At 32.5% G+C, this 21,612-nt stretch overlaps 2 protein-coding genes across 2 annotated transcripts in view; one reads left to right on the top strand and one right to left on the bottom strand.

The window, feature by feature from the left end:
• The window catches only part of LOC143066871 (uncharacterized), a 68,570-nt gene that overhangs the window by 22,022 nt on the left and 24,936 nt on the right, over positions 1–21,612 (top strand). The window contains exons 10-13 of the mRNA XM_076239682.1: positions 168–243; positions 1,350–1,451; positions 16,038–16,166; positions 16,649–16,735. Of these exons, the coding sequence (XP_076095797.1) occupies positions 168–243; positions 1,350–1,451; positions 16,038–16,166; positions 16,649–16,735 (394 nt within the window). The remainder of the gene's footprint in view (positions 1–167; positions 244–1,349; positions 1,452–16,037; positions 16,167–16,648; positions 16,736–21,612) is intronic.
• Positions 18,154–19,933, bottom strand: LOC143069709 (complement C1q-like protein 3). Its single transcript, XM_076244479.1, has 3 exons — positions 19,839–19,933; positions 19,426–19,479; positions 18,154–18,589 (listed from the first exon to the last, which is right to left on the bottom strand). The coding sequence occupies exons 1-3, from the start codon at positions 19,912–19,914 to the stop codon at positions 18,171–18,173; spliced, it is 549 nt and encodes a 182-aa protein (XP_076100594.1). The 5' UTR covers positions 19,915–19,933; the 3' UTR covers positions 18,154–18,170.

The raw sequence follows: 21,612 nt of genomic DNA, 5'->3' as shown, positions 1-21,612 counted from the left end.
CCCCAACTGTTCAGGGTTCGACCACTGGGGTCGTATAAAGCTGCGCCTTGCGGAGCACCTGGTTTTTTCTATTAGCAGTATGATACTTAAGCATTGGATCCACCATTTGAAATAAATCTATGTAAAAAAACTCATTTGTACTGTAAAGAAGTTTTGATCTTTTGTAGGTGGATGGATCTTCAGTGAAGAATTTAGAAGATAAACTGAAAATTTCTTCTACAGTTTATTTCTGTAGAAATACAGGTATGACATAGAATATGGATTCTAATCCTGGGGGGTGGGGGGTTACTGACTATCCTTTTGGGTATAACTGTGCCAACAGCACTTGCCAAATCATACCCAGTTCTTACCAGAAAACCTTGATAAAACATACCCTGTTCTAAACAATTATTGAAAAACATACCATGTTCTAGACACGCTCAGAAAATGAATACCCTGTTCTAGACCCAGGTTCCAGACTGTATCTTAAACAGTTAAATAAGCGATCCTGTACTAGACAAATACTTTGTTTAAAAAAAAAACATATTCACCAGCAGGGCATTAAAAAAGCAACCCTGTTCTAACCAACAGGGCATTAAAAAGGAACCCTGTTTTGCAGCACACTCATACCACTAAAAATATAGGAAGTAACCCCCAGGATTCTAATGCAATAGACCACTTTTGAGTTTGTTGCATTTCAATATTAAACTTTAGTTACTGTGGATTCATTATAATTCGTAAGATTCTAATTTTTGTGGATTTCGAGGTAATGCGGGAATTACAAATTCCAATGTCAAACAAAATACCAGTTTTCTATAGGAATGAACTTAGACTTCAGCAAAACCACGAAATAAAATATCCACAAAAAAATTAGTTTTCTTCAATCCACAAAAAAATGGTATCCACGAAAATAAAAGAAACCATGGTATATTCATCATTTGTGTGTTTCTGTCTTCAGCGTCATCATCCCTTCCATCCATGTTGAGGGAGTGAATGCTATATTGCACTTGTTATTCATCAAATTGAATTATAATTTCAACACTGCTGTCATTTGGGAATTGTGATTTAGTACCTATATATATATATGGAACTAATGTAATTTCTAGTTTACCTTGCATAATGACAATCACAAAGACCCTTGATCAATTTTAATAGTGCAAGGATACAGACAAACCTGGTAAATAATGTCATCAATGTACACATAATTGACCAACTTTTCTGTTGAAGGACTTTGATAACTAGAAAGTGGTCTATTTGCTCATATGACATCATGTATATTTATAGAAATAAAGTTATGAGATGAAGTTTTTTTTTTATTGAAATAATCAAGTATTGGCTTTTGATATATTTCTGTTTATTATTTATTATAGATGCTTGGGAAGTCTGCACAGAAGATTTGGGAGATTCCAGAGTACCTTTGTCTTATGGTCCTGCTAGGAGAGTTGCTGAAAAGAAATTCTATATTGTTATTGGTATGCTATTTAGATATTAAGGAAGCAGCTGACAGTCAAAATATTCACTCTGCTTATTCAAAAGAACTTGTCCTTTAACAATACCTATACCGTAGAAAGTCTTGTATAGTATGCGGTTTTTTTCTCCAAAATTGGACCTTCCAGAGGGGGTGTGGACTATAGAGTACAATAAGCAAGAAATAAGAAAACAAGTTCAATTTCGCGGCCAAGGTGGTTTGTTTACGTTCCGCCATCTTTGTTATTGATATTGTAGAGGGCACTTTCATCATTTTTCAAACTTATAATTTTAACTCATTCATATTAATAAGTTATTTCTATTCAATATCAAATTAATACTAATAAATATAAATAATAAACCTTTCATTACAAATTTCTCGTTTCTTTTCAATGTATTGGTTGAAATAAACTGGTATCTGCTTGATTGAAACGATACAAATATAGTAAAAATGACATCCGTAAACCAGCTTGAATTTGTTAACTTCAAAACGTAATAGATTATTGCTCATTTGTTCATTCCGTTTTGGTGTTTCATACTGACCAATATGGTTTTTATTGTCGAGCCTGCAACTTTTGTTGCAGAAAGCTCGACATAGGGATAGTGATCCGGCGGCGGCGGCGGCGGTGTTAGCTAACTTCTTAAAAGCTTTATATTTTAGAAGGTGAAAGACCTGGATGCTTCATACTTTGTATATAGATGCCTCATGTTACGAAGTTTCCGTCAGTCACATGTCCAATGTCCTTGACCTCATTTTCATGGTTCAGTGACCACTTGAAAAAAAAGTTGAGATTTTTTGTAATGTTGAATTCTCTCTTACTATAAGTAAGAGGATAACTATATTTGATATGTGCGTACCTTGAAAGGTCCTCATGTCTGTCAGACAGTTTTCACTTGACCTCGACCTCATTTCATGGATCAGTGAACAAGGTTAAGTTTTGGTGGTCAAGTCCATATCTCAGATACTACAAGCAATAGGGCTAGTATATTCGGTGTATGGAAGGACTGTAAGGTGTACATGTCCAACTGGCAGGTGTCATCTGACCTTGACCTCATTTTCATGGTTCAGTGGTTATAGTTAAATTTTTGTGTTTTGGTCTGTTTTTCTCATACTATATGCAATAGGTCTACTATATTTGTTGTATGGAATGATTGTAAGGTGTACCTATCTAGCGGGCAGATGTCATGTGACCTTGACCTCATTTTCATGGTTCAGTGGTCAAAGTTAAGTTTTTGAGTTTTGGTCTTTTTATCTAATACTATATGCCATAGGTCATCTATATTTGATGTATGGAAATATTTTATGATCTTTATGTCAGTCGCGCAGGTTTTATTTGACCGTGACCTCATTTTCACGGTTCATTGCACAGTGTTAAGTTTTTGTGTTTTGGTCTATTTTTCTTAAACTATAAGTAATAGGTCAACTATATATGTTGTATAGAAGCATTGTTAGCTGTACATGTCTGTCTGGCATGGTTCATCTGATATTGACCTCATTTTCAAGGTTCATTGGTCTTTGTTTAGGTATCTTGGTTAATGTTAGTTTATGTGACAGTTGTTTTAAAGCTTAGCTTTATACTTAGGACTATCAACATAATATCAATGATTAGTATAGAAGGCGAGACATTTCAGCGTGTGCACTCTTGTTAGGTTAAGACCCTTTAAACATTAATGTGATAGGTATATTAAAGGCTGTTTCACAAAAGGATGGAACTGTTTTACTTTCAAAGTCGTATTATAGTGATATCTGTTGTGTACAGATTTCGACTCTCACCGGTTAATTTCTTCTTTTACACATGCTTTTTAAACTTCCTGTTTAAACATACACAAGTTTCTAAATTGTTTTTTAAGTGAATTAAACTTATTTCAACAATCATGAAGGGTTCTAGAATCAATTACAAGCCGTTTCAGCTTCTGTTTGATGATGGAAAACAGGTTTTCCCAAGAAAATACCACAAACGACCTCACAGGATTCGAAATTACCGGAGTTTCATTAGACTTTTTCTGACAGTTACAAAAAGTTTTTTTTACCTGAAATTTCGTGGAGAGAAGGGGGTGTGGACTATGTACCAGTGCGAACTATAGAAGCCTTTCTACGGTAGCTAAAAAAGTATTACTGTAGGGATTAATATTCGTGTGTACCAATTTTGTTGAATGAAGGAAATCTTGCATGTTCATGGACATTTAATTTCATGGTTTTGCTAAAGTCTTTATACAAGTCTTTAGAAAAAATTTCATTTTCCTATACCCACAAAATCCATAAAAATTGGTATCCAGCGAATAATAATGAATCCGTAGTATAGCTCATATTAGCAGAATATCCAAATTATGATTAAGCAATAACTTCCTGTTTGAAAATAAAATAAAAAATAATACTCAAAATTGACAACAACACTTCGAATGGTCTTCAATTTTATTTGCTATGGTCTACATGTTTCGCCTGCAAGGCAGGCTTCATCAGGACAATTTATATACAGAAATTTATCCCTGAAGTGCTGAAAGTGGTGCAATTTGATGTCGTCATGGTGAGAGAACAATGAAAAGTGAAAGTAACAATACAGAGTTATAAATAGATAAGATAAATATAGAAAATTAAGTTTGTTTACAGTGTAACTTGAGTTCATTTTACTATTATATGATACATGAAATTGTTCTAAAGGCTTGGTATCTAATTGGACGAACTTCCCATGGTTCCTACCACTTCGCAAGGCTTCTCTTAAAATGTTGAGAACTAATTATTTATAGAATGTAATTAGGAAAAAAGTTCTCATATCCAAATAAGACCTTTTTAAACAAATGCCTTATATTAAAATGTGAATTCTTTTATTTCAATATCATGACACAGACATTAAATTACTGGATGTTAAGCTCTATTCTTATTTCACTGCATATACTCCACACTAACAATCTTTCACTGAAGCAATGAACTAAACAAAATAATATGTTTTACTAGCTAATTAGTTTTTAGAGGCGAATTCAAACTGCAATTAGGAAAAAAACTTTTTGGCAATTGGTATTGTAAAAGGACAAAGCCTTCTGAATAAGTAATCCAACATATATATGTAAAGATATAAAAGATAGGTGAATGATTCCAAATAGACATTCAAATTCACATGTTAAAAATATACTGACAACACTATGGCAAAAAAAATCATATAGACAAACAACAGTATACGTAACAAAACAAAACATAAAAAGACTGAGCAACACAAACCCACCAAAATCCAGGGGTGATCTTATGTGCGCAAGAAGGGTAAGCAAATAATATAAATATATTTAATATCATTGACAATTTTTTTCTTTTTTCTTTCATCTAATTTATTTTTTCTTCAGAGATTACTTTCTTATCCAACTTTATTAGTTTAACTATTTTTCTATTTGGCAACTCCTCAGGAAAAGGCATGAAAGGGTGTTAGTGGTGATGATTTGAGATTTCATAAATATGTATTACAGGTGTAAAACCACCATTTATTTTTCGCTATTAGTCTTTGTAAAATTTGCGCTCTTCAAAAAATTGTGCAAAATTTATTTTTGTTTCAAATAGAGAAAAACTTAGCATAATTAAAGTTATATCCTGCCCAGTACTACAGACAAAATTTCGCATAACATTTCATTGCATTTAAGGTTGCAGTCTTGTAATTGACTGCTCCATAGGCTTACATGCAAAACAGCTGATCTTTGAAAATAAAAAAAAAAAAATGCTACATAGAAAAAAAAGTCATGTTCATATCATTTATGTTCTAATGTGAAATTGTGATTTAATCGAGAGAAAAATGTGGGTCATGCCACGAAGAATAAAAAGTTACATAGTAACCCTGAAGACAAAATATTTTTTTTCTACTTTCTGTTTGCTGTTTTTACTAAGCCGCACCACTTCCAGTAAACATGATATCCTTCCACTTTCCTGGATTGATATCCCAAAAAGATGCAAGATTTTTTTATGGCCCCGCAATGAAATTGTCTGTGCCATTTAGTTTTTACCCTTGTCCGTAATTCAGTCATTCCGTCATTCCGCAACAAACCATTATACAGAGTTTTTTCCTAAATGCCTTCAGATATTGGGCTGATTTTTGGAATTTGAGTTAACCATGATAAGTTACAGATCAAGTTTAAGTTTCGTCCTGCTCAGGTATTTTTTGCCGAAATTACGAGCTATGGATAAATTGTTGAAAATCACAGTTATACGGACTTTTTTTCTAAACGCTTTCAGATATTGGGCTGATTTTTGGTATGTGAGTTACTTAGGATGAGTAACAGATCAAGTTTAAGTTTCTTTCCACTCGGCTAATTTTTGCCGAAATTACGGGCTATGGACTTTGATAAATTGTTGAAAATCAGTTAAACCGACTTTTACCATGTAACGTCATGTTTCCAAAATATTCTATAGAAACACCAAATAAAAAATATGGTATTTGAAACACCCAAGATATATGTTTATGACTACGATTTTTTTTACTGCCATCAAATGTAGATTTAATTTACTACAATTGTCAAACTGAAGGGAATATTCTTGTTTTACCCTTTTTCGGATATGACGTCCTATGATTTTGGTAGTATTACACTTGTAGTCCCTAGTACGATATAGACAGTTAAAAGTCACAGTTTTAATATAATAGATTTTTATTTGAAAAACAACAAAATCACACTTTTTAAATTTTATAAATAAAAGCTGTTTGGTATAATTTATCATCACTTTTATCAGCCTTTATCATACTAGACAAAATCATCATTCCTGTTTCTCTGTTTATGTCTATTGCCATTGGAAGTTTTATTCCATCTGCTTCTGACAGTATGGTTTTACTGATTTTACCATCTGGCGATACTACGACAATATTGTTGTTTCCAGAAGAAGCTATATAAACAAAGCCATTATTGTCTAATGTAAGTCCTTGTGGTTTTACAATGTCTTGGTGGATAAATGTCCAGAGAAGTTCCCCAGAATATTTGTAGCAGCAGATTTTGTTTTCATAATTAATTGAACCATAGATATTTCCTTTGAATAAACAAATGTGATATGCCCTCACTCCTTCTAAAACTGTTTGAGACATGTCATTTAGATTCACTATAGTACTATTACTTCTACTACTGACAACTAATATTTTACCATCACTTGCTATTGCAGTACAATTATGGGAAAAGTTAATTGTTCTGATAAGTTTATTCTTTTCTACATCAATCAGCTCTGTCTGGTTTGTTGTTAATAATGTGACAGCCACTGTATTATTTCTAACAAAGCAAGCATCAAAAAATGATCCTTTCAATGTTACTACTTTTCTTAAAAAGGTGCCATCATTAATGAATAGTAGCAGATGACTTTCATTAGAAATGTTATCAAGTATTAAATATTTACCGTTGGGTAATATTCTACAAGAAAATATATCAATAGACCTCATGTCTTTTGGAATTTTCAAGTTCCTCAACAAGGATGGCTTAATGAGTTCAATTCCAGCAACAACTGGAAATAAGTTCTGTGCCTGATCTTTTCTTCCAACTTCAATTCGGAGAGATGATGGAACGATTTTGATATTAACATCCCCAAATGATTTAATATCCCTTGAAATTGATTGAAGAGCAGATGAAATGGTAACCTCTAAGTTCTTTTCATCAAAATTGTCTCCACTTTTTAATTCATCTATGTATTTTGCTGCTTTGGATGTTGTTTTCTCAATTTCTCTCAGACCAATGTACATTTGTAGCTCGGTTGCATACTGTGTCATTTTTGAGAACTCATTTTGCAATTTGTTTATCTGATTGTCTTGTTCCTTCAGTTGTTGCAGGAGAGTATTCATATTACATTTTAAATTGGAATGTATTGATTCCACATCATGAAGAATTTCTTTCTCCAATTTGTTTATGTAGTCATTTATTGATTTTCTCATGGATCGAATATCCTCAACAGCTTTTATTTTCTGACTGTTGCTTGCATTTATCCTTTTATTTATGTATTTGATAATGTCTTCAAAGCTATCCTTTAAATCCCTCAAATCTTTTTCTAGTAAATGAACTAAGGCAGATGACTTAACTTGCTTTAGAATATTAGACAAGGGTTTCATGTCGTGACACATCTTATGTTTATCGGTGATGCACTGGACACAACATGGACAGGCGTGGAAAGTACAATAAAGTTCAAACTTCTTCTTGTGCTCTCTGCATTGGCTACTTATTTCTTGCATAAATTTAGGTAACTTGTGGTAGTCTGTAGAAGACATTGTTTTGTGGTCTTTGGATGTTCTTGACCTTTTGTGATGCTTTCCACAGTCTGTACAAAGGAATACCTCACATTCCGTGCACCATGTGACTGCTTCTTTAGATGTCCCATCTTCATAACAGAGAGTGCAAAAGTTTCTTTCTTTTGATGCCATTTTATTTGATTATTTCTAAAATTTAATATGAAAAAAAATTACAGTGCATACTAAACAAGTGATATCCTTTTAACAGATATCCAACTTGTACACTTTGTAATATATGTCAAAAACAGTTATTTTATACATTAAGTTTTACCCTTGTCCGTCTGTATGTCCCAAAGTTGGTTTCCTTTCCTTTCTCTAACTTTAGTTGGCCTCAACCAAATGTTTTGAAACTTATACACAATGCTTATTACTACAATATACAGATCAAGTTTGAATTTTAGTGCCATCTTTTTTACTGTTCTAGAGTAATATAAAAGGGAAGATGTGGTATGATTGCCAATGAGACAACTGTCCACAAGAGACCAAAATGACACAGACATTAACAACTGTAGGTCACTGTACGGCCTTCAACAATGAGCATAGCCCATACTGCATAGTCAGCTATAAAAGGCCCCGATAAGACAATGTAAAACAATTCAAACAGGAAAACTAACGGCCTTATTTATATAAAAAAATGAATAAAAAACAAATATGTAACACATAAACAAACGACAACCACTGAATTACAGGCTCCTGACTTGGGACAGGCGCATACATAAATAATGTGGCGGGGTTAAATTATGCTCTTTACAAATAGAAAAATTGCTGAAATGGCAGTGGTGGTGTTGGCTAACTTCTTAAAAGCTTTATATTTTAGAAGGTGGAAGACCTGAATGCCTCATGTTACGAAGTTTCCGTCAGTCACATGTCCAATGTCCTTGACCTCATTTTCATTGTTCATTGACTACTGGAAAAAAAGTTAAGATTTTTTGTACTGTTAAATTCTCTCTCATTATAAGTACTAGGATAACTATATTTGGTATGTGCGTAGCTTGCAATGTCCTCATACCTGCCAGACAGTTTTCACTTGACCTCATTTCATGGATCAGTGAACAAGGTTAAGTTTTGATGGTCAAGTCCATATCTCAGATACTATAAGCAATAGGTCTAGTATATTCAGTGTATGAAAGGACTGTTAGGTGTACATTACCAACTGGCAGGTGTCATCTGACCTTGACCTCATTTTCATGGTTCAGTGGTTATAGTTAAGTTCTTGTGTTTTGGTCTGTTTTTCTTATACTGGATGCAATAGGTTGACTATATTTGGTGTATGGAATGATTGTAAGGTGTACATATCTGGCTGGCAGGTGTCATCTGACCTTGACCTCATTTTCATGGATCAGTGGTCAAAGTTATGTTTTTGAGTTTTGATCTCTTTTTCTAATAATATATGCAATAGGTCAACTATATTTGGTGTATGGAAATATTTTATGATCTATATGTCAGTCACGCAAGTTTTAATTGACCTTGACCTCATTTTAAGGTTCATTGCTCAGTGTTAAGTTTTTGTATTTAGGGCTGTTTTTCTTAAACTATAAGCAATAGGTCAACTATATTGGTTGTATTGAAGAATTGTTAGCTTCATATGTCTGCCTGGGCTGGTTCATCTGACCTAGACCTCATTTTCAAGGTTCAAAGGTCAATGTTTAGTTTTCTTGGTTTATGTTAAGTTTATATAACAGTTGTAATAAAGCTTTATATTTAGGATTATCAACTGTCAATGATTAGTAAAGAAGGCGAGACATTTCAGTGCGTGCACTCTTGTTTTTTTAGATTTGAGTTATCTTCCTGTGTCCATGATTACAGTTGAATCAACTAAAACCAATGCTTTATACAATGCAATATTCAATTTTACTTCTAACTTGTCTCGCCTTCTTTAACATTCTGGATTATGCCCCTTTACAAATGGAAAAATTGCTGAATTTTTGGTTTCTGTTCTCTTAACTCAAGTTTGTCTCTACTATATTGCTTATTAATTTAACACTCAAAATTCTATTAAAGTTCTTATTTTGGTAGCTAAACTTTTACAGTTCTTGAGTTATGTCCCTTTATAACGTTATATGCTAGTGGGGGTATCATCTGTGTCTCTATACACACATTCCCCATTTATTTTTATTTTTTTTGGATGCATTTTTTAAAAGCATTGTCAAAAACTTGCTTGAGGTCCTATTTTTATGAAATATTTTAGAATACACTCACAAATGTGATTATGACTTGTCAATACTGAGAAATCATTATTTGTTTACATTTAATGAACTTACTTGTCATTTTTTCCTAAATAGCCATATGATTTTTGTTTTATTTTTATGTTTTCTAAAATTACAAATCATAAATATATTTCATAATTTTTGCAACTGCAGAATGAAAAAAAGTTATTCAATTTGGACAAGATACATCACAAGTATAATTTTTATAAAAATTTGTTTTTATTTCAAATGATAAGGAAATTTCAGAAAGGTGAAACACTTTTGACTGAAGACAACATGATACATTATTAATCAAAGTATTTAGTCTTACCTTATCTGTTTGGTAGTGCTTATGGAATAGGCAGCATATTAGAACAATAGATTAAACAAAAAATGGACTCGATATTGTTATTTTATATTGATATACATATCTTAAAAGGTATACCTATAGAAATTAGCTTTGAGTATTTAATAAGCATATCATGTTTCAGTGTTTTTTTTAAATCTTTTTATCATTGATACTATAAAGTTTTGAATGAGTGGTTCCATTCAAGGATAAACAATAAGTGTTCAATAAAAAAAAGTACAAAGATACCATGGGGTTATAAAAAATCATGAGTTGAAAAAATATCTCCTTGAAGCATTTAAACAGTCTATTTAATTTTGTTTACTAATTAAGTCAATTATTTAAAGTTTTGATTTCTATATGATTCAACTATCAACTAATTTGATATTGTACGGTCAATCATATTGTTCTTATCCATAAGGCTGTTGGGGAAACAGTTATGATCTTCCTCCCTGTGACTGTGTCTGAGATCATTTAACATAAAGCTTGCATACTTGGTAGTATGGTTGGTTGTCATATTTATAGACTATGTTAATGATCTTCAGTATGATTTTACATTTTTCCTGAAGTTGTGGGAAGATGGCTGACGTCCTCGTCGTCCGTCCTCTTCGTCCGTCCTCGTCATCCGTCCTCATTGTCCGTCCTCTTCATCTGTCATCGTTAACTTTTACAAAAATCTTCTCCTCTGAAACTACTTGGCCAAATTTAACCAAACTTGTCCACTGTGAATGAATCGTCATTGGGGTATCTAGTTTAAAAAATGTGTCCAGTGACCCAGCCAACCAATCAAGATGGTTGCCCTGCAATTTTCAGATGAATCGGACAACCGGTTGTTGGGTCACTGCCCCTGAATCAACAATTTTAAGGAAATTTTGCCGTTTTTGGTTATTATCTTGAATATTAATATAGAAAGAGATAAACTGTAAACAGCAATAATGTTCAGCAAAGTAAGATCTACAAATAAATTGATCCCTTAAGGAGTTATTGCCCTTTATAGTCATTTTTTACCAATTTTTCGTAAATTTTTGTAATCATTTACAAAAATCTTCTGCTCTGAAACTACATGGCCAAATTTAACCATCCTTGGCCACAATCATCATTGAGGTATCTAGTTTAAAAAATGTGTTCGGTGACCCAGCCAACTAATCAAGATGGCTGCCCAGCAATTTTCAGACGAATCGGATAACCCGTTGTTGGGTCGCTATCCCTGAATCAACAATTTTAAGAAAATTTTGCCATTTTTGGTTATTATCTTGAATATTAGTATAGATAGAGATAAATTGTATACAGCAATAATGTTTAGCAAAGTAAGATCAACAAATAAGTCAACATGACCAAAATGGTCAGTTGATCCCTTAAGGAGTTTTGCCCTTTATAGTCATTTTTTACCAATTTTTCGTTAATTTTTGTAATCATTTACAAAAATCTTTTGCTCTGAAACTACATTGCTAAATTTAACCATCCTTGGCCACAATCATCATTGAGGTATCTTGTTTAAAAAATGTGTGCGGTAACACTGCCAATCAACCAAGATGGCCGCAATGGCTAACTAGAGGCTCTTAATAGCTTGTGTCGCTCACCTTGGTCTATGTGCATATTAAACAAAGGACACAGATGGATTCCTGACAAAATTGTGTTTTGGTGATGGTGATGTGTTTGTAGATCTTACTTTACTGAACATTCTTGCTTCTTACAATTATCTCAATTTTATAATGAACTTGGCCCATTAGTTACAGAGGAAAATATTTTGTTAAAAATTACAAAAATTTACAAAATTTACAAAAATTTACAAAATTTACAAAATATACAAAAATTGACTATAAAGGGCAATAACTCTTTAAGGGGTCAACTGACCTTTTTGGTCATGTCGACTTATTTGTGGATCTTACTTTGATGAACATTATTGCTGTTTACAGTTAATTCTATCTATAATAATATTCAAGATAGTAACCAAAAACAGCAAAATTTCCTTAAAAATTACCAATCCAGGGGCAGCAACCCAACATAAAAAAGAGATAAACTGTAAACAGCAATAATGTTCAGCAAAGTAAGATCTACAAATAAGTTAATATGACTAAAATGGTCAGTTGACCCCTTAAGGAGTTATTGCCCTTTATTGTCATTTTTTACCAATTTTTCATAATTTTTTCTCATCTTTTACAAAAATGTTTTCCTCTTAAACTGTTGGTCCAAATTTAACCATACTTGGCCATAATCATCATTGAGGCACGTAGTTTAAAAAATGTGTGCGGTGACCCTGCCAACCAACCACGATGGCCGTTATGGTTAAAAATAGAAGATAGGGGGTAAAATGTAGATTTTGGCTTATAACCCTGAAACCAAAGCATTAAGAGTAATTCAGACATGGGGTTAAACTGCTTTGCAAGTTAAGAGCTATCTGCCCTAAAATTTTCAGATGAATCCTACAAATGGTTGTTGGGTTGCTGCCCCTGAATTGGAAATTTTTAAGGAAATTTTGCTGTTTTTGGTTACTATCTATATTATAGATAGAGATAAACTGGTTGACAAACTCTTTTTGGATATTATCTTGAATATTATTATAGATAGAGATAAACTGTAAACAGCAATAATGTTCTGCAAAGTAAGATCTACAAATAAGTCAACATGATCAACATGGTCAGTTGACCCCTTAAGGAGTTATTCCTCTTTATAGTCATTTTTTATCATATTTTTAATATGCACATTGACCAAGGTGAGCGACACAGGCTCTTAAGAGCCTCTAGTTGTAGTTTCCAGACAATAACTTGTGAAATTAAATTTTTCTGGTTAACGGACAATTGAGACAATTCAAAAGCAGTGTAAAGGAGGTAATCCAATTCAATTTCAAGAACACTGTATGATTACCTCCCTTACACTGCTTGTAAATTATGTATTAAGAAATGATGATTGTCTTGAAGTGATTAGCTTTTTAAATTAATATTAATTTTAGCCATGACTATGTATGTCATTTAATGTTTTAAAACTTTATGATGTACTGTGAAAGTACTTTTATTCGTGGGGTACCAATTTTCGTGGTTTTCGTGGATGACTTTATCCACGAATTTAAGTGTCCAAAGAAATAAAACAACCATTGTCCAAATCAAGACACGGAAAGATACCCAAGTAGGTTTGAATACTGTTATGATCTAGAGAATATATTGAATAACGCCAAATCTGAAAATACTAGAATAGAAGTCACAGGGCAAATGCACTATTAACTACAACTGCATGCAGGATTATATCCATTTAATCTTAAATAACCTAAACCGTACAACTTTTGATCTTTTGATTCTCATAAAAAGTATTTTTGATCGATGAAAATCAGATTTCCGGTATTGGTAAGCTAGTATGATAAAGTGTTCACTTTATATCCTCATAGTTCTCTTACATATGGGAAAAAATTATTTCATGCTGGGCTTGATTTTGACAAGAACTATTTCACAATTCAAGATACGTTTATAGCATTTGTTTATGTTACTGGGTTTTTTTTTATGGTCTTTAATCTGTTGATCACTTTATCTTGGGTTAATTAGTGTTGTCACTACGATTTATACGGGTCAATGTTCACTTAGCAATTTCCTTCAATCCAGACTAAGTGTAACCGTCGTTTCTAAAGGCTTCAATTTTTATGCCCCATTTATGGGCATTATGTTTTCTGGTCTGTGCGTCCGTTCGTCCGTCTGTCCGTTCGTTCGTCCGTTCGTCCGTTCGTCCGTCTGTCCCGCTTCAGGTTAAAGTTTTTGGTCGAGGTAGTTTTTGATGAAGTTGGAGTCTAATCAACTTGAAACTTAGTATACATGTGCCCTATGATATGATCTTTCTAATTTAAATGCCAAATTAGAGTTTTGACCCCAATTTTATGGTTCACTGAACATAGAAAATGATAGTGCAAATTTCAGGTTAAAGTTTTTGGCTTCAGGTTAAAGTTTTTGGTCAAGGTAGTTTTTGATGAAGTTGAAGTCCAATCAACTTGAAACTTAGTATACATGTGCCCTATGATATGATCTTTCTAATTTAAATGCCAAATTAGAGTTTTGACCCCAATTTTACGGTTCACTGAACATAGAAAATGATAGTGCAAATTTCAGGTTAAAGTTTTTGGCTTCAGGTTAAAGTTTTTGGTCAAGGTAGTTTTTGATGAAGTTGAAGTCCAATCAACTTGAAACTTAGTATACATGTGCCCTATGATATGATCTTTCTAATTTAAATGCCAAATTAGAGTTTTGACCCCAATTTTACGGTTCACTGAACATAGAAAATGATAGTGCAAATTTCAGGTTAAAGTTTTTGGCTTCAGGTTAAAGTTTTTGGTCAAGGTAGTTTTTGATGAAGTTGAAGTCCAATCAACTTGAAACTTAGTATACATGTGCCCTATGATATGATCTTTCTAATTTAAATGCCAAATTAGAGTTTTGACCCCAATTTTACGGTTCACTGAACATAGAAAATGATAGTGCAAATTTCAGGTTAAAGTTTTTGGTCAAGGTAGTTTTTGATAAAGTAGAAGTCCAATCAACTTGAAACTTAGTACATTGTATACATGTTCCCTTTGATAAGATCATTCTAATTTTAATGCCAAATTAGAGAATTTATTCCAATTTCACAGTCCTTTAAACATAGAAAATGATAGTGTGAGTGGGGCATCCGTGTACTGTGGACACATTCTTGTTTTCTTTTTTTTTCTAAACTTAAATCCACGAATTTAAAAACCCACGAACATGTAAATATTGCTGAAACCACGAAAATTGATACCCACGAATTAAAGTAAATGGGTAATTATGGTTGCAAACTCCATTAGAAATTTGAATTGAGATACTGGAGGTGAAAAAAATTGGAGGGGGGGGGGGGGGCAATTTTTTTCATGTCAGATTTCAGAAATTAAAAGAAAATTTCTTCAAATATTTTTATGCCCCATTATTTTTTCTGATCCGTGCGTCCCTTCGTCTGTTCGTTTGTCTGTCCTGCTTCAGGTAAAAGTTTTTAGTCCAGGTAGTTTTTAATGAAGTTGAAGTCTAATCAACTTGAAACTTAGTTTACATGTTCCTTGTTATATGATCTTTCTAATATTAATTCCAAATTAGAGTTTTTATCCCATTTTCACGGTCCACTGAACATAGAAAATGATAATGTGGATGGGGCATCCCTGTACTAGGGACGAATTAAAGTAAATGGGTAATTATGGTTGCAAACTCCATTAGAAATTTGAATTGAGATACTGGAGGTGAAAAAAATTGGAGGGGGGGGGGGGGGGGCAATTTTTTTCATGTCAGATTTCAGAAATTAAAAGAAAATTTCTTCAAATATTTTTATGCCCCATTATTTTTTCTGATCCATGCGTCCCTTCGTCTGTTTGTTTGTCTGTCCTGCTTCAGGTAAAAGTTTTTAGTCCAGGTAGTTTTTAATGAAGTTGAAGTCTAATCAACTTGAAACTTAGTTTACATGTTCCTTGTTATATGATCTTTCTAATATTAATTCCAAATTAGAGTTTTTATCCCATTTTCACGGTCCACTGAACATAGAAAATGATAATGTGGATGGGGCATCCCTGTACTAGGGACACATTTTTGTTTTTGGGGGTTGTTTTGGACTAACCCTTTAAACAACAGAAAGGATCTATAAACAGAAAAAACCCACCATCAAAACATTTATGAGTCAGTAATTATGTTTTTAGTCAACAATTAGGCAGGGTTTCTGTTGTTGAAGATGCATATCAACCCTGGTGAGCAACATAGGCTCTTTAGGTGTTTAACCTGACAAAAACTATACATAGAAACATTACATTTTATGTTGTTGACAAATCAATTATATAATTTGTTTTATTCCCTGAAGGTACCCAAGATCCTGAGGCAGCAGTATACATTCAGAAGTTTGCTGTTTACATAGCCAACCTGTTCTTTCTGACATCTGATACACCAGCTGTGGTTATAAAGGATGATGACCCTGAGAATGGTCAGATAGGTATAGGTTTTACACAAATAGGGGTGGATAAGGGTGCTGTTTACATAGACAACCTGCTCTTTCTGACATCTGATACACCAGCTGTAGTTATAAAGGATGATGACCTTGAGAATGGTCAGATAGATGTAGGTTATAGGTTTTACACAAACAGGGGGGTGGTGTTTAAATAGCCAACCTGTCTAATGCACTGGTTGTAGTATTACAGGATGATGAGCTTGAATTTTATATTCTGTATGCCATGTACATCACCTAATTGTGTAACTACTTAATCAAATAAAAATAATAAATTATTTAATAAAAATGACAGAATGCACTATCATTGCAGCCATAATAATATATGTTTAACCTGCAGATATCACGTGATCCATATAGTAAGTGTTTATACAACCTCAAAAATTTAAACATTTGAACTGAACAAAATAAAATATGTATTAGTTATTTGAAAACACCTAGATATCAATTGTATTTCTTTCTTTTTATAGAAAATTCTAATTTGATAATTATTGGATCACCAAAACAGAATTCAAGGACAAAGATGTACATAAAGAAAATACCTATCGAGGTCAAAGGTTAGTAAAAATGTTAATTTTTGCCTTTTATTTTGAAAATTATAATACAAAGAGAGAATCTTTTTAAAAAAAACAGCAAAAATTATCACCAAGTCAATATCTACAAATAAGTCAACATGGCTGAAACTGTATGATGCCTCCTTTATATTGAAGTTCTTACCAAATTTTAACAGTTTTGACTAATATCTGAGAAAAATGATTGAAAGTTGAAAACTTAAATCAGCAATTAGGATTAGCAATCCAAAATGTTTTTAGTTGAATCTGGATTAGAGTTATTGCTCTTTACTGACAATTTTTACCCAATTTTAGTTTTTCTGCATGTTATATTGAAACTTATAATAGATAGATAAAAAAAAAACGTTAGAAAGCACATGAGTGCACATGCTGAAATGTCTCACCTGTTTTTACTGATCATTGTCAAAGGTATTAAAGATTTTTACCACAAGTATAACATAAATTTAACATTTTTAAACATCCATTAAAGAGTAATTGTAAAACAGACTAACATTTTAGCATTGACCAGCAAACCATGAAAATGATTTCAAGGTCAGATGAGACAGACTAGACCAACATGTACATTATACAATCATTCCATACACCAAATATAGTTTACCTTTTACTTAATATTGTACTTAAAAACAGAACAAAACACAAGAACTTAAACCAATGAACTCTGAAATTCAGGTCAAGGTCAGATGAAACCTGCCAGAATTACAAGCATTCCATTCACCACAAAAAGTTGACCTACTGCTTATAGTATGTGAGAAATTACCTAATCAAGTAACTTTTATCTTTGATCACTGATCCATGAAATGAGGTTAAAATCAGGCGAACCATATACTAAATATTCAGTAATCCTATTACTCATAATAAGTGAGAAATTCATATGATAAAAAACGATACATTTTTCAAGCAGTCACTGAACCATGAAATTGAGTTGAAGAACAATGGAGGTATGACAGCCAGAAAGTTTGTAACATAAGGTATCTGCATACAAGGTATGAGCATCTAGGGCTTCAACCTTCTAAAAAATACAGCTCTATACAAATAGTTAATGTCGTCCGCAGATAGAAATCCTTATGTCTCCAGACTGCACCTTTCTTTGCAGGCCATACAAAAAAATTATCAGCAAGACAAGATCTACAAATAAGTCAACATGACTGAACTCAACAGTCAAACTTTTATTGAAGTAGTTCTCTAATTAAGATTTTATCATTTTTTGGGCTTTGGGCATTATGGACTTTGATTATTTGCAAGCTGGTTAATTCTTGTTGTTGTGACACATCTATTTTTCACCCTTTTTTTGCGTATTGGATTCTATTCTAGTCCACAATGTTTAAGATTGTTTAAGGTGTACAAAAACCTTGGTGAGGGATACAAGTTCTTTCTAGCATCTAGTTTTAATGAAAAAGAAAAACTAACAGTATAATATCTTTTATTGAGCTATGAGATAGCCAGAAAACCAGCTATATGGGTAATTTTTATTAGTGTTGATGGTATAACTGCCTTGGCTCTTCACTGCAACTTGGTCTCCTTTCTTCAGATTCAATATAATATTAGCTGTTCCAGTCTCATGACTAGAACCTTTCAGCCATGTAGTTTGTTGATGGATATTATTATGAGTAAGGTAGACAACCAGATATTTTCCACTAAGAGTCATTACTGTATAAGAAAACTGATAAACTCCAGCTACAGGTGCAGTAAAAATACCAGTAGTTGGGTTATAGCCATTTCGTATATTGGTGACAACTTTATCAAACTTGATAACACCTTTGGCTTCAGGGGTCTGTTGTTGAGTCAGCATTGATTGAAAGGCTGGGATTGTGGTTCTACTCAGACACTGACAGCCTTTATCTAAAATGAAAGTAAGAGAAAATGTAAAATGACAGTTATGAATAAAACTTGAAAAATATTCAAATTGCTATTGTAAAAAATGTACATAGAAGATTGCAAAATAAAATGTGTAATGAAAGGGATTTTATTGTAGACATTCACATTATAATTGTACCAGCCTCAAAATGAAAGATATTTAATAAATCATCAAGTTAATTTTTAGCTCACGTTGGGTTGCTGTCTCATTGACATATACATAGCATCTCCTTCAATCCATATAATCATCAAGTTCAGCAGCAACAAATTATTCATGTTTGTTGTGGATAAAAGGTTTTATTACATTTTATGTAACTGTTTATTAGGTAATAAAAGAAATTTTATGTATAGAATAAGTAAAAGATATGTTTTTTCACTCTTTTGGTCGTTTGGAAAATGTTGTTTGTGCTGTATTTAGAGCCTTCTACAACGAAATTTGTTACATGCACACATATAAAAATTGCAGTTTTTATCCAACACAATCATAAGTTTGAACATTGTTTTCAATTTAGACTTGTTTAGAATAAGTATATATATACATTGTCTTATGAATTATAAAAATTTTAATGTCCAATTTGTTCAAGGATTAGAAATATGTAGAATGTGAGGCTTTTAAATTACTATCCTGTTTCAAACCAAGTACAAAATTATATATTTTGAGAAAATGTATGGTTGTTCTCTTTCTACTGCATCTCTGCAAACTCTAACAAATAGAATATTTTGGTATTTGTCTATATAAAACCAACGTTTATGCATTGGCAGCATTTTGACTGAGCAAACAGCACATTAGTAGCATAAAAGTAATTAAATATGAAACTAACCTGAACTTTTTTGTTTCATTGACATTTCAAGGAGATCACCAAGGAGTGAACACTCTGAAAATAAATATTGCATCATGAAACGATTGGATTTTAGTATATTTAATATGTTCTTTTTGCAACTCTATAATTCAACATGTATGCTTAATATTGTTTCCATTACCTGTTAAAGTGAACTCACTAAAAACATTTTTCTCCTCAGAAATTGAAAAAAAAATATTTGAAGCAATAACTTTTACCCACTGTATTGTATGTAACAAAATAAGAAAAAAATATGTTTGTTATCTTTATAAGCTTAAAACAAATTTATTAGAAACAATAGCTTTTAGCCAGTATATTAGTTCATTTTAATTTCATTTCAATAATTCTATATTTTCATTATTTCATAAAGTTAAAAATGATATAATTTTATTTACCTAGTTTTGTGTCACATGACCCCATGACTATTTCTGCCGATAACATTAGTGTCAATACTGTGGTATAGAAACTCATCTTGATATCAATGCTAAATAGTGACTTAGAACAGAATAATTGTTTCTGTGGTGTGAGTCTTTTATATAGTGTAAGTAATGGTAGCATTGCCTGACTTGATGAAAACCAGCTGTCAATTAATATGAAATGGATATGGTTAATGAGTTTTTAACATGCATTCTAACATGACGGCAATATTTACAATTCAAGAACTTGCTGTAGTTGTCCTTTTTATGCTAGTACTTATTTTTGCAATTTTGGTATTGTCAACTAACTCACATGTATTTGATTTCGTGGTATTTCCAAAAATATCAGATGTTACAGTGATCTATAGTTGTTAACTTCTGTGTCATTTCGACTCTTGTGGGGAGTTGTCTCATTGGCAATCATACCACATCTTCTTTTTAGCTCACCTGGCCCAAAGGGCCAAGTGAGCTATTCTCATCACTTGGTGTTTTTCGTCTTGTTGTTACTTTGTAGCCGATCCATCATCCATGATGGCCGACAGCGGGGAACTTAGTTAACCATAGACCCGATTGGAAATACATACAAATGTCTTCTTTTAGAGAACCACTGAATGGAATGAAACAAAATATAGCCCTAATGGTCCTTATGAGGTGCTGACTAAGTGTTGTTACTTTGTAGCCGATCCATCATTCAAGATGGACGTCAGTGGGGGACTAAGTTTAACATGGGACCCTATGGAAAATACATACAAATTTATTCTTTTAGAGAACCACTGAATGGAATGAAACGAAACAAAGCATGAATGTTTCTTATCAAATTTTGTTGAAATCCGACATAAACTCTTTATAGGAGTGTTGGGCTTTAAGTGACATTTTTATGCCCCACCTACAATAGTAGAGGGGCATTATGTTTCCTGGTCTGTGCCTCCGTTCGTTCGTCCGTCTGTGCGTCCGTTTGCTTCAGGTTAAAGTTTTTGGTCAAGGTAGTTTTTGAAGAAGTTGAAGTCCAATCAACTTGAAACTTAGTACACATGTTCCCCATGATATGATCTTTCTAATTTTAATGCCAAATTATAGTTTTGACCCCAATTTCATGGTCCACTGAACATAGAAAATGATAGTGCAAAGTTCAGGTTAAAGTTTTTGGTCAAGGTAGTTTTTGATAAAGTTAAAGTTACATCAACTTGAAACTTAGTACACATGTTCCCTATGATATGATCTTTGTAATTATAATTCCAAAGTATAAGTTTGACCTCAATTTCACGGTCCACTGAACATAGAAAATGATAGTACTATGGACACATTCTTGTTTTTATTTTATTTATTATTAGCTTTAGGCTTTGTAATTTTGCGAGCAGGACCATTTGTGTTGTTCCTCCACATCTTATTTTCATCCTTTTTTGGGGGGTGATTTGGGCAAAAAGTAAAGAAGATAGAAAGGAAATTTAAACAGAAAAATATAACAAAACAAGATCATGAAAACGAATATTTTTGTGATGAATTCTATACTTGTCCGCAATGTTTTAGAGTGTCCATTGTTGAAGATGTACATAGAGTCTTTACCACAGTATATAATGTAATCATAAGTTATCTAAAGAAAAGTTATCTAATGTAATCAATAACATTTGAAATTAGGTGTAATTGTAATGTAATCAATTACATTAAATTAGCAAAGTAATTGTAATGCAATCGATAACATTTCAAGGTTATCGATAACATTTCAAGGTTATCAACACCTAGTTTAAATGAAGAA

This window comes from Mytilus galloprovincialis, chromosome 3 (genome assembly GCF_965363235.1).
Source record: "Mytilus galloprovincialis chromosome 3, xbMytGall1.hap1.1, whole genome shotgun sequence".
Classification (NCBI taxonomy): domain Eukaryota; kingdom Metazoa; phylum Mollusca; class Bivalvia; order Mytilida; family Mytilidae; genus Mytilus; species Mytilus galloprovincialis.
This window is presented reverse-complemented; position numbering and strand designations above follow the sequence as displayed.